General features: G+C 44.0%; 1 protein-coding gene across 4 annotated transcripts in view; it reads right to left on the bottom strand.

The window, feature by feature from the left end:
• Nucleotides 1-5,670: 5,670 nt before the first annotated feature.
• The window catches only part of PLEKHG1 (pleckstrin homology and RhoGEF domain containing G1), a 360,323-nt gene continuing 352,581 nt past the window's right edge, over nt 5,671-13,412 (bottom strand). For all 4 annotated transcript variants that reach the window (XM_069608126.1, XM_069608127.1, XM_069608128.1 and 1 more), the window contains one exon: nt 5,671-10,279. In XM_069608126.1, coding sequence (XP_069464227.1) covers nt 9,159-10,279 — 1,121 coding nt within the window. In that variant the 3' untranslated portion in view covers nt 5,671-9,158. The remainder of the gene's footprint in view (nt 10,280-13,412) is intronic.

Genomic DNA, 13,412 nt, shown 5'->3' with positions numbered 1-13,412 from the left:
CAAAATGGTCCACATTGGCCAAAATGGTGGCCCATTTTTATTGGCCCAAACTAGCATTTTACATTTTTGGTACAGGCATTGCCCTATAGGCCTGTCCGAGCCTGGCGGCTCATCCATAATGGCAAGAGGCGCCCACCCAGTGGCCCCTCACCCATTATGGTGGAGCTAAGGAGCCAGCCCAGTGAAACAGTGAGCACTCCCTCAGCTGCTTTATCCAGCTAATGGAGTGCTCCTGGGCAGGCTGAACTGTCAAAGGGAAACACTGTTTCCCTTTGACAGTTCAGTTTAGTTCCCCAGCCGCACATGCTCACTGAGCCATGCAAGTGCTGGGGCGTTTTGCTTCGCCAGCATTGCATAGCTCATTGGAAATGCTGGCTGGGGCACTGCATGTCTGTATGTCCGAGGGGGAGCTCCTGCGCCTCCTCGCACATACGGACAGAGCAGCTGGAGCAGGCCGTTTCAGCACCCACACACAGGCCAATGCAGAAGGTACGTTTATGTTCATTGTTTTTATTTAAACAGGTGTATGGATGCGTTATGAGTGAGTGTATGGTGATGGATGCTCATGTGAATGATAGAGTGATTGCTGTATGAATGTACAGCGCCTTGCATATACACATAATCATGTTCATTGTGTTAGGACCAGTGGGGCCCAGGGGACAGGGATGGTATCTTTTTACCGGACATCTATCATTCAAAACCCTCTGCCTTGTCCACAAGGCTTTCTGGGGCCTGGGTCCAAAATACCTTCAGCTATTCCTCCGCAAATACCTCCCCTCTCGAGCTCTTCACTCCTCTACCTCCAACTCCCTCAGGGTCAGTCGTTTATCAAAGAAACGAGCTGGGGGTAGATCTCCGTCTTCGGCTGGGGCCTCCCTCTGGAACAGCGCCCTGCCACTCTAAAACTTGAGGAGAACCATCTTTCTTCCTGCACTTATCAGACCTACCCTGTCTGCTGCCTTAAACGTAGCACTTGCAAATTGCTGGCTGCACTACCACTGTTTGTTGCCTTTATTATTTATTTATTGTTATTTATCTGTTTCTCCTCTGCTTCGCACTTTCCACTTCTCCCCCCTTCCATGCACTTTTCCCCTCACACTTGCGCGTTCTCAATGTCACTGGGCCTAGTAAGATCGCTGTTTTATTCTCCTCTGTTCCCCTCCCTTGCCTTGTCACGCTCTGAAACACTTGTGTACGAGCGCGATAGAAATAAAATATCAATGCCTGCCCCCTGGACTCCCAGCAACAATTGCAAACTGTTTGGCTATTTACCCATTTTTTGTTAAAAGTATGCTCTACAATGCAACATTTTAACCTATTATTTAAAAAAAAATTCACAGGGGGAAACCCCCCCGAACCTCCCCTTAATGCCCCTCCACTTAAAAAAGATTCACCAGCCGCCACTGGCCCTCAGACTGTGTTGGGAACGGGATGGGGGAACCGAGGGACTATGGTGGGAGCACAATGGGCGGGAACCATGGGATAGTGATGGGAGCAGAGTGGGGAGAGCCCTGGGTGTGTGATGGGGTGGGGAGAGACCAGCGACTGGGTAGGAGTGGGATGAGGGAGCCCAGCGACTTTGATGGGAGCAGGTGACGGCGCGCAATATATACTGTCCATTTGGCATTTCTGGGGGGTCCCGACCTGCCCAAATTTTGCTCAGGGGGGCCCTGGCCAAAAAAGTTTGAAGACCACTGCTCTACTTCTATGTGGTTGACGTTGCCGTGTGTAACTCCCTGTTCCTTGTGTAAAGAAGGTTTATTAAAGGGCCTTTCTGGATAGTTATTGTGGGCCGCTGACTATATGGCTTGCCCAGATAGGACCCCCTACTGGTGAAAGATTCCTCTGTTGAGGTTTTAGCAGTAATCGGGCCTAGACTTTTCAATGTCTCAGGCTCATTTTTAGCTTTCTCCAGAGCTTCATCAACAGCGGATCAAACAAACCGGCTTCTTCAAAAGGCTTGTCTAGTAAGCTTGCTGGAGCTTTGTTTTTAAATCCTGACCCCCCCTAGGCCAAATGTGTCTTAATTACAGCATATCTCGCTATTAACCTTCCAGCTGTATCTGCAGCATTGAGACATTTCTTTATGATGGCATTAGCTGAATGTGTCCCTTCTGTTATCATCACTTTACTCATGGGCGATTTGAGTAGTTCAGCCATTCGATCTCTGAGGTGCAGCTTCGCTCCACCTCTGCTATATCGTGTCATAAGGGCTGTATTGTTTGAAATTCTGAGCTTGCGTGCTGCTGATGTAGCTATCTTTCTAACAAAAGCATATATTGTTTTTCTTTTTGTCAGGGGGGTACTCGCTGGTTGACAGTGGTGCCCCTCCCTCTTTCCATGTTGTAGTGGCCATTAGTCAATCAATCTTTAAATGTCACCTTCCGTCAAGTGGGTCACTGGGGACTGGCTTGTATTTCTTTGTATGTGCAGGCTTACTGGCTTAGTTTATACTGGGTTGGCTTGCGATGGGGACACACCCTTTTTAGCAAGGATATATGTTTCGATATAGATGTTCTTTCCTTTAAAATGTCTTCTATGAAATCTGTCTCCTCTTGTCTTGTGGTCAGACACCAGAGTCTGAATGTTAAATGTGGCAGCCACCCTTTTAAGGAGGTCAAAGTACAGTACTTGGTCTTCTGTGGGTGAGCATGCAGTGGGAGGTTCTGGAATATCTGGGGATGGCAACGTAGAATTACCGGGTCATTGACTGTCATCTACAACAACAACCTCCTCTGAATACATTTCTTGCTCAATTACATCCTCTACCAGCTATATTCATTCCTTTTTAACTACAGTGGTCTCCACGACAGTATCCCTTTTCTCTCTTTTTAGAGAGTTTTCCACAAAACTCCATAAAGGATTGCATTTTCCCTGATAAGAGCCTGACCAAGGTGTGATTTGTCCAGCTGGGTTGATTTTTTTTTAACTAACCCTTTTTCTTCTCCTCCTTCCAATTCCAACGAAGAAACAGTACCCTTCTTCTGCATTGCAGCTTAAAGTATTCCTTTTCCTTCTTCAGACGTCAAGGAAGATATCTTGTGTGTTTTAGCATCGAAACGTCTTTGAGCAGTGTTTGTATGTCTTGGTTTTGGCCCATCCGTCAATCGATCTACCATTGCTTTAGGCATTACTGTTACAGCAGCCTGTTCGGCTGCCGGTTTAGGCCTCTGTGTCAGAGCGCTGTATTCAGGAGTTGGCGTGTGTTTTGGTGCTAAAACCCATTGTTTGGACGCATGTTTAGCGTGTCAACCAGTTTTGGGTTGGGTCTGCATTCTGAGCATTCTTGTGGATACCTGGGCTTGTCTGCACAGCTCAGCCTGATGTCTACCCTATGAAGCTGGGGGCCAGCTGCGAAGCAACGTTAGATGGGACTGCTGTTCGGTGTCGCTCTCGAAGCAGATACCACCTTCTTTGGCCTCTAGTTCTTCTGCTGTAGTGGTAGATTCATCCAAACTCTTTTCCGCTTGCATCACGAAGGCTGCAACCCGTTTCATTCAATGCTCCTTATGGCTTATGTTTAAAGAGTTTACAAGATCTACACACAGTCATTGTTATCCTTTGGAAGACTACTACTGCACACGCGGTGCATCACTTTCCAAGGGAACTTGGTGTTGCATGGTGGGCAAAATGAAAACAGAATATTTTGTCCAGGTGGTGGAAAGAAGGCAAGCAAGCTTACTAGTGCAAAAATCAGTGCAGTTAAAGGCAGCCTCTAAACAAAAGGAGTTAAGTGTGCAATCCTTTCACCCTTCCCGTACTGCATCGCCTTTGAGTGCGCTGCGCCTTTCAGCATGCTGTCAGTGCTGAACGTCACTGCCCTACCCATCCTATTGAAGCCAAAATATAGACATCGATGGGCATCGACAGATACAATAGATTAGTTAAAAATAACAGACTGTTTGCGTCCCACCTTGTTGGCGGAAAAAACAATCCAATAACATCGACGTGTGAAGGATTATGGGTACCAACACACGCCGAGTAGGGATAGTATTACATGGTCACGCCCATCAATGCCCATTTTCGAATTTGGAAAGATGTAATATCCTGCACCAACCAGTAGATGGCGGCGTATACAAAGCATGTGAATCTAAGCAGATTCACAAGCCCCAGAAATATAAGCATCTCATCTTGTCACTAAAGAGACAAAACACAAGCATTACAGTTGTCGTTCCATCCTTGCGTCGCCTAGCACATATCTAACAGAGTCTTTCTTCCTCCAACAGAGATTGCATCTTTCCCTTAGTCACCACTTTCCCTCTCTGACCTGCACTTTTTCCAGTGTGGCACACTCAGAGCAACCTCTGAACCCAGGGTGAGCAGGACGCTGGAGGAAGGGATGGGATAAAGGCCTAAAGTAAAGGTATTAGTTAAGTGTCGCATTGTGCCAGCCTCTACTTATCTTCCACAAAGTGTTCCATGTGCCTGCTGACTACACTTGGTGCGGCTGGCCACCTGTCGAGTGTGAGAGAAACAACATAACAGTTTCAAAGAATCACTACTGTAGTTCTGCCATTTGGGCTATGGTTACAGTCCTTCCGTGATAGTTGATTGAACTGTAATTGTCCTTCACTTCCTTCCCTGCCCGGTTTTGGTGTGAAAAGCAGCCTTCCCTCATGGTCTCTGGTTGTCATAATTCGTGTTGAGATGAAAAATGATATGGCTTGCTTATAGAAGTACTTTGATGGGCAAAAGGGACAGAGTTGTGTTATTGCTGGGATTACTTACATGTGTAATCTTTATTACACATGCTCTTCGCCACAGTCCTGAATCTCTCGCCTCCTTACCATTATGTTGTGGTGTCTTCAATCATTATGGTACTGCTTAGGTATTACTGCAGGCCTCGCAAAATCTACTGGACGATTCACAAATTGGAGTTGTTTTTATGAGGGTCGAGTACCATTTGTCTGGTACTTCACTTTTCGATCTTGCTGGCGAGTACAATGAAATTCTGTGATGTTTGAAACTTATTTGAAAAACATGGTTTGCAGTAAATGTCAAATTCAAGTTTAACTGTGTGTGGCTGGCCTCTGGGTGGTGGCCCTGTGCCAAACGTGAAGTGGGCTTATAGTGACTTGCACAGCTTTACAGAAAGTGTTGGTATCATTTTTGTCCCTCGTCACCACAGGTCCAGTGCATTTCTCTTAGATCGAGTAGGTACACTATGTTACTAGACCTGCAGGTCTAGCAGGATTTTAAAGAATTTGTGAGGCCTGTACTAACAGGATTATCGGTGATTGGTCAAGTCCTTTATAACTCAGTGAAGAGGCGGGACTTGCATTCTTACCATTGAAAGGGCTATTGCAACTGACCATTTCCCAGACTGGACTCACCCTCATAGAATAAGGATTGAGACGTCAAAGGTCAGGACTCTCTGAAACAATTGGAGCCTTACCATTAAAAAAAACAGCCGGTTTCTAAACTAGACCATATAGTGATTTGCCTATGGAAAACATTCTCAACAGAGGGATATTATCAGAACTCCATAGACCAACTTAGTCACACCTTGCAAGACTGAGCCCACCATTACTTCCATTTGCCCATGTGTCATACATGAGTCACATAAGTGAGTCAACATTTCTATGTCTCAACCTTGCGGAAAAGCTTCTGGGCCAATGAAAATCCACCGATTGCCTTTCATTATGAAATAACACCACATCACCACTCGCATTTCATCTATACAGATATGCTTTTTTATTCTTTCAGACAAGTATTGCTTTTATTACAATTATCTCCAAGCAGCATAAAGTTACATACGTCTGGCATGCTTTAAACTTGACTGTTGAGCAAAGCAAAAATTAGGTAAAAACTTGACGGCGGCAACTACATGTACATACATTTTTTACAGACTGTACATAGACGGGTCATTATAAAAAAAAAGTGCAACTTAAAAAAACAAATTAACCTTTTATCCATAGGACAAGATAGTACAGTTATTGCAGAAACGCAGTAACATACTATTAACAAACCTCAACAACTTCATGTGCAACCCTTTGCCACACACAGGCAGTGCACAGACTCCCACTGCGAGAAGCGTGGAGCTCTACTGCCCCCTGGCGCATTACAAACAGAGGTTTCTTTCTGAGAAATGAGCTGCTGCCGTTCCTTTTTCTAGAATGGGGCAACTGATCACAAAATATAAATATAGGCTTGTTTGGAGGGAGGGGATACAGGAAGACATTACATTAATCGTTTTTTATCAGAAAAAATTCTCGGGCAGAATTGAAAACTGTAATCGCGTGTGACCTAAAAAGATTGCAATCCCGCTGCTACTATTTCGGCCCAGGTTTCCAGTTCATAATTTATTTGTTCACATCGCGTTTCTTGTATGAGCACAAGCATATTCTGTGGTCTGTGGGGGGAGGTGATCTCCGTGAATTGCTAGCCAGTTTACACCAGTGGCAGTCGCGAAGATTCAAGGGAAAGCACAGAGGTACAGCCACCTTTTGCCTGATTGCTCTCCTTTTACCCCAGGAACACACCCTTCACATGGACAGTGTGTGCACAGATGGGAACGATCAGGGAGGTTTCCGTGGTGCACACATTCAAAATATTTACTTTATTTACATATGAAAACAATGGTGGCTGGTGATAACCGTCTACTTCTCCTCATGTAATGTACAAATAAATAAAAGGAATTGTGAAATGTATGTGTAGTTTGAAATGGTGACTTTAAAGCCCCTCAGTAAATTGAACCACGCTTTCCTCGGCTCCCCACTACACATAACTGACAGCCGCCATTCTGATATGAGGTGTGTGTGTAATCTATGCTTGGAATGGGTCTGCCAACAGGATATGCACTAAGCTGCTCCGGCCACTAACTAGCCTAATACATACTTAGTAATGCTACACGATACAAGGATCAAGGCCAGAGTTTTTGTTTAACCAGTGGTAAGGCAAAGACCTGCAGTGCCCACCCATCTCCCCCCCACGCATACCCATTATGCCTCTTCATTGTCTTGCTTCCAATCATGAGTCTATCAAGTATCATTGATATGGTGAGGAGGAATACGACACTTGGAACAGGACCAACTACATGCCAAGGGTTTTTAGCAAATATATAGTACTTTAAATGTTTAGCCGGTTGGGCACACCTAAGTGTCAAAAATCCACAAGAAGCTGGAACACCACTTTGTATTAATTTTTAACTTGGGGAACCATATCTGTAATTCTGCCAACTCTAACTTGCCACTTCTTTTGCACTGCACAGTGTCCAGAAAAATACTTTACCACTGAAAAGCCGGGCAACCTGCCACAAAAAACTGCATGCAAGTACATTGAAAAATGCAACATGCCACCAAATTTTGCAAATACGAATGATTCTGGAATTCACACAGCTATGTATTGCATCAGTTATCAGCATCTGCGGAAGGCTCACGCGGCGTGCATTCTGCTCCTAGCGTAAGCACGCGGCGTGCATTCTGCTCCTAGCGTAAGCACGCGGTGTGATAGAGATAGGTCAAAGCATCTGTCATAGGTAACACCACTTACAATGGCAGATTTGTATTATTCTAATTGGTACATTGTTCTGCAACCTGGCACCGCCAAACAAACGCTGCATTTAGTATGTGTGTAAAGAAGGCTGAACATGGAGCTTCTGGAAAACATGAAACCAGGCACTGTGCGCGTGCATGGGTCATTTTTTAAAGCATTGATTATTATTTATGTGAAACGAAATATGTATACAATTCCTTGTACAGGGAAGCACGAAGGTGAAATTGTATAAACTACAATGGATTCTTAATTTCTAGCACGCGTGAAGCAGCAAATGTACTACATTTAGCCAGAATAGTGTTTTTATTTAATCTTTAACATTTAAATCAGCATATTCTGAAAGTTACCAGCCACTGCCATATGCTGGGCATGCAGCAAGACCTATGTGAACTTCCGGTATTCTTAATAAATGCTGAGCTTGAGCCAAGGAATCCCCCCCCCCCCATCTCCTAGCGTGTCTCAACTGGACGCGTGTATAACTTACTGTACCCGCTGAAGGCCTGGTTCCTTCTTGCATGCATAGTCATCCAAACACGTTTTATACGTTAAGCGTAAGGCTAAAAAACCGAGGGGAAAAAGGCCCGTGAGAAAAGGGAGCTTGAGAAGAAATCCTTGTGTTAGACGCGCAACACCTATTGGAGCTCAAGGGGAAATTGAAAGATAGGCATGTTGGCATAAACCTTTCCACATTTGAAGTGGATGTAGTGGGGCACGTTTCAACACGGATTCCAAGAGGCCTCTATATAATAGACATATGAAATACTTCTACGGTTGGTGCGAGACTTGCTGAAGGCCTCACAGTTCTACATATGCTTCAGCGAGACTACGTTGATCACAACAGCTCTGGAGTGAATGTGGGGCTTGCAATCTAGACTAGAAGCCTACAGCCCTTTTACAGGGATTCTGATCTAGTGCAAGGTCTCTTAAATCACAGCCTGTCCACGGCCAATGCTGATACAATTCCAAACTTCTTGGTGTGGAAGCAGCAGTTCGAGCATTTCAAAGAACAACTGGCCTGTAAAATGACAGACAGTGCAATGCTTATAGGACATTATAAGAAGCTGGAATGAAAAATGTTGAGCAAGAGACAACTTTGAGAAAATTACGAGCGGGACCGCTACAATGACAACTTTGGGGAACTGGTATTGAAACAGACTTTGGTGATTCCTAAATGCCTATATATAAGGTTGCCCTTTTCTAACGACAGACCGTTTTAGACTAACACACCAGAAGGTAGCCATACACTGGAAAATATACAGACAACAATAGCACCATGCTGTGTTTAGAAGGCAGACATAAACACCGAGAGGCAGGATACGAGTTGGTAGAAATGCTTTTGGACCCTAGCATGAGTAGGCAGCAGCCACTGCTCCGAGAAAGTTACTCATTCAGTGGATCATGCCATATTCATATCTCACCGCTTCATTTTGCCGAAAGCCGAAACATTGCTGGACAAATATATCAGCACACACCACACCCAACCATGCACAGCTGATCCCTTTACATTTCCAATTACAATTGTAAACAAAAGGTGCGGTAAGCGGGTATTGCTGAGATACAGTGTATGAGTGCATGTAGTCAGAAGGCTAGGCGACCTTACAGTACATAGTGCCAGATTTGGTCCCATTGCGCTACAATGGACACATTGGCATAAGTTAAGATATTCATGCAAAACTACTGGAGCTAAGACACTGAAACTTTTCCCTTAAGGACTGCACAATATTCTGCTGAGTGGGAGATGGGACTCTCCACAGATAGTCATTCAGTTTCTCGGTGTCACTGTATGTGTTCAGTTGGGGCGAGGACGCATGCTTGCTGCTTGGAGACTTTGCCGGCGTACATGGAGTGCTGAACGAAGAAGACATGCCTGTGTTACAAAGTGCCTGAGGAGGGACGGCTCTTTCATTTGACTTGCAATCCGAATTCTTTGCTTTATTGCAAGCAGCGTCCAAGCCACGGTCCTCATCATCGGACTTTATTTCAACATAGTCATCCTCATCTTCATTGTCATCTGATCCCCCCTTATCTTTGAAATTGGAAAAATAGTTCATTGTTGCAATTTGTGCATTTAGGGACGAGTTTCTGTTCACTACCAGGATTTTTTGGGAATCCTGCAAGGTAATGTCTGAACGGTCTTCTAAAGTGTGCCGTGACTTTTCACACAAGGAAGGCCCAGCAGCAGCATATGCATCACGATGTCGGTCAGGCCACACATTTTTACTGAAAATTAGAGGTTTGTGATCCAGTCCACCGTGGTAATGTATAGACTCACCCGGCCTGTTGGCCACTACTGAAGAGGAGGACTGTGACCTATTGTACTGGGGGGTGTTTGTACTGCTTTCCTTCTTTCCCAATGAATTGTATGTGGACTCGTGGCACAGATTCGGTTTGCTGGACTGGTTTGCAAAGGTACTCCATCTTTGCGTCGGGTCCTGTGAATGAGTACATATCTTCAGGGAAGGTGCAGAGCAAGTTAACTGTTTCTGGGCACTTTTTGCCATAAGCTGAGAAGAGCTATGTTTTGATTTTACAGCTTGTTCATCAGACCTTGCGAAGAAATTGGCTAGTTCCCCATTACTGTAGGTTGAATCCAAAAGCCACTCTTCCATCTGTGAACATTCACTGCTAAACTGGGAGTGCTGGGAAGAGGTGCTCTGTGGTAGGGGACGTGTGAAATGCGAAGATGTCTCCTTTGGGCTGGAGCAGGCATCCTTGTGTGTTTTGGGCGGCATCTCTCGAAATTGAATCTGGTCGTATAGTTGAGAATATTCTGCAATTCTGGCACCTGGAAAAAAGAATACAAATTAATACGTTTGTGGAAATGTTCATTATCTTGATCAACTTCAATATAAGAAATAGTACAACAAAATAGAAATGCGAAGGGTATTACTAACTTCTTACATTTCCAGGCATTAGAGTTTTCCCCCACTAACGGTACATCACAATTTGCTCCTTCAACTAGATGTTTATGCATTAGTTTAGTGCTATATAACAGCATTAATGGCTGAGGAGTGGACTTAATAGCTTTATTAAAGGCTTACAACCTCTAACACACAAAACGCCCTCTCTCACTCGGTCAGAGGGTGACCTAACATATATGTATATAAGAGAAGAAAGGGTATTCCAACCTGGTTATATGTATTCATAATTTACTGATATATACTAGACCGGGTTTAAGAGAAAATGACTCCTTATACTCAAAGTCTTGAAAAAATAGACTAAGTATAGCTCCAACGTTTTCAAAAAGATTTTTTTATATAAAACAATATTTAATGAAAAGAAAAAAAATGCTCATTACTTTCATAAAAAATGTTTTAGACCCAAACATTACACACATGATGAAAAAACGAATACACAAAAAGTGACTACACTAAAAATGAACAAAAATGACACAACCAAATAACAGTACAAAAATACACTCATTGAGTATATCACTCAAATGACATAAAACAATCCCAACATGTTTCAGTTCTTCCAGGCTATAAATGCATGAACTTTCTTCAGGGGAGAAAACTATTTTCTTGACAAACATCATGCATTCCAGGGCACATGTTGGTATATTCCACAGCACGAAGCAAAGTTAGCTCCTTGATTGGTATTCGCATAGCTGCGGCCTTCAGTGCATACACCACTAGCTTAAAAATTCCTCTGTCAATTTTGCGAACAATTCAAAAAAAGGCTCAAAAGTAGCCGGAAATCTCGATTAGACCTCCATCAATGGCTTCCAAGTGGAAAACATTCAAAAGGGTACGGCTGCTCGTGTAAACTTTTCAAATCTTCGTAGCATAACGGCCAACGCCAAAATGCCGCATTGTGCAGGAAATGAAACGATCAGGGAACCAGGAATCCCATCACACATCATGCCTGTGGACTTACCAGGCCGACTTTGGCCCCTAGCTTGTTGCGATTGTACAGACCGAAGCAATGGCATTCACCAAGTGCTCATGGCCATTAGCGGCATGGCAAGCCTGCTTCCTTTTGCAAATAACCCTCTAAGCAGCCCAGGCAAAAATCAGAGGTTCAGAACTGACTTTTTTGTTTTTTGATTAAAGGGAAATCTGCTTCGTGCATACCACAAGCTGATTTTCCTTTTAAAAAAACCTACAACGATGACTTCCCATGGATAGAGTAATGGGAGCGTGTGCCAAGTCTCTCTACTATCTCCATTGCAGTAAGCTGCCGGTGGCATCCAGGGGTGGATGGCAGTGGAGAGCAGGTGGGCAGGTAAGTGCGTTGCAGGGCCAGAGGTGTGCAGGATTATATTGGAGGCATGGTTGTGAGGTGCCTATGTGGACCTAAAGCTGCATCGAGATTTCAGCCTGCTAGAGAGGCTGGTGGCATGAATGGAACACAGGGTGGCACGGTCAGATTCTGCCTGCATTCCTTGCCAATGATTTGTCGATGCCTCTCCTGCTGGTGCCAATTGTGATTAAAGTGTTATACCAACATTACATTCATTTGACCAAAAAGACCTACTTTCAAATAGAATGTTCCCAATTGCAGTGGTTCATTTGAACAGAGGTAGAATATTGGCGAACAGATTGTTCTACGTTTGTCAAACTGCAGATCGACGTTCATACACACGGCTGTTCCCTTATAGTTTATCGCATGCAATGTCCACATGCAGTCCCCTACACAATATAATATTTTAGCCACAATTCACCATTACTTTATTTCAATAGGATCTTGCAGCAAAAACACATTAGTTATCTACCCTGTAACCATAATTCCGATCAACAAATGCTCTGTCCATTGATCAACATTCTTTGAGGGTATCACTCAATACAAAAACATACAATTCTTGAAGGATGGCTTGGCCGTGCCCAGTCTCTAAAGGCTACACGCTGCCGGAGTATACACCTTCACCGTATTTTCCAGAGTAATTTGCTCAGATGATTTGCACCAATCAAACAAACTCCCCGTTATGGTGGTGGACCACCCAAAGTTATTGATGGAGAGATGGGTCATTGTCTGATAATGTGATCGTTCCTCCCCATACCCCTCATGTGCGGTTCTCTCCTTGCTTCACTACCCTTAGCAGACCATCAAGAAAAATACCACAAGAGCAGCGAAGCAAGAGCTCTGGTTCCTTAACTACAGCAACAAAGTTGGCTAGAAAGCCTGATCAAACCAGCGAATCTCGTCACGGAATGGGGCCCAGTGAATTATGGTTCGGGATGCACGTTAAAATCTTTACCCAGCACAATGCACGTTATTCTATGACCATAACAAAAAGATACAAATGATCCCCAAGTCCTTCTTGAAGTTTCAGTTCAAGACACATTGTCAATGCCCTTTTGTTCATTAAAGGGAAAACATTGTTTTAACAGGGTTGCCATGATGTCTTGGAAATCAAACTGACAAAATAATATCTAAAGATGCAAGGCTCAAACAAGATATGGTATGGAGGACCATTTAACAGAAAGAGGAATACATACATGGATCATCAGCACACTGAACTTGAGGCTCCTCGTCTCTCCCAGCTGATTCCGACTAAACTGTATATGGCCTTCAGATAAACCTGGGGCAAACATTTCAGGTTGTACGCTACTAGCCAGTCATGAAAGGTCACATGCCCCCCTTCCATTATCCACATGTACAAAAAACACCATCGCTCTCCAAGAGTTCATTAACACTCAACAATGTTGAGTGTACAATTTTGAGTTCTAAACTAAACACATTCTCTCGCTCTTTAAGGTTCAGAAATGGAGTAGTGTTAAGGCTAGAGAAGAATAGAGTACAGCTGCTGGACACATCACCCATGATTGGGTTTTCGGCACTAGCTGTGCAATTTCTCTACACTTTTAGATCAAACTGAAGAATAGCTTAAGTTGCCCTAGACACAGTTTACAGTCAGATCCTCATTGATATGACATAATTCATCATATTTATCCAACTAAATTCTACCCAGAGCAACA

The sequence above is a fragment of the Ambystoma mexicanum genome, chromosome 4q (assembly GCF_040938575.1).
Source record: "Ambystoma mexicanum isolate Mex_15411 chromosome 4q, UKY_AmexF1_1, whole genome shotgun sequence".
NCBI lineage: Eukaryota > Metazoa > Chordata > Amphibia > Caudata > Ambystomatidae > Ambystoma > Ambystoma mexicanum.
The sequence above is the reverse complement of the archived record's forward strand: the minus strand, read 5'-3'. Positions and strand labels throughout refer to the sequence as shown.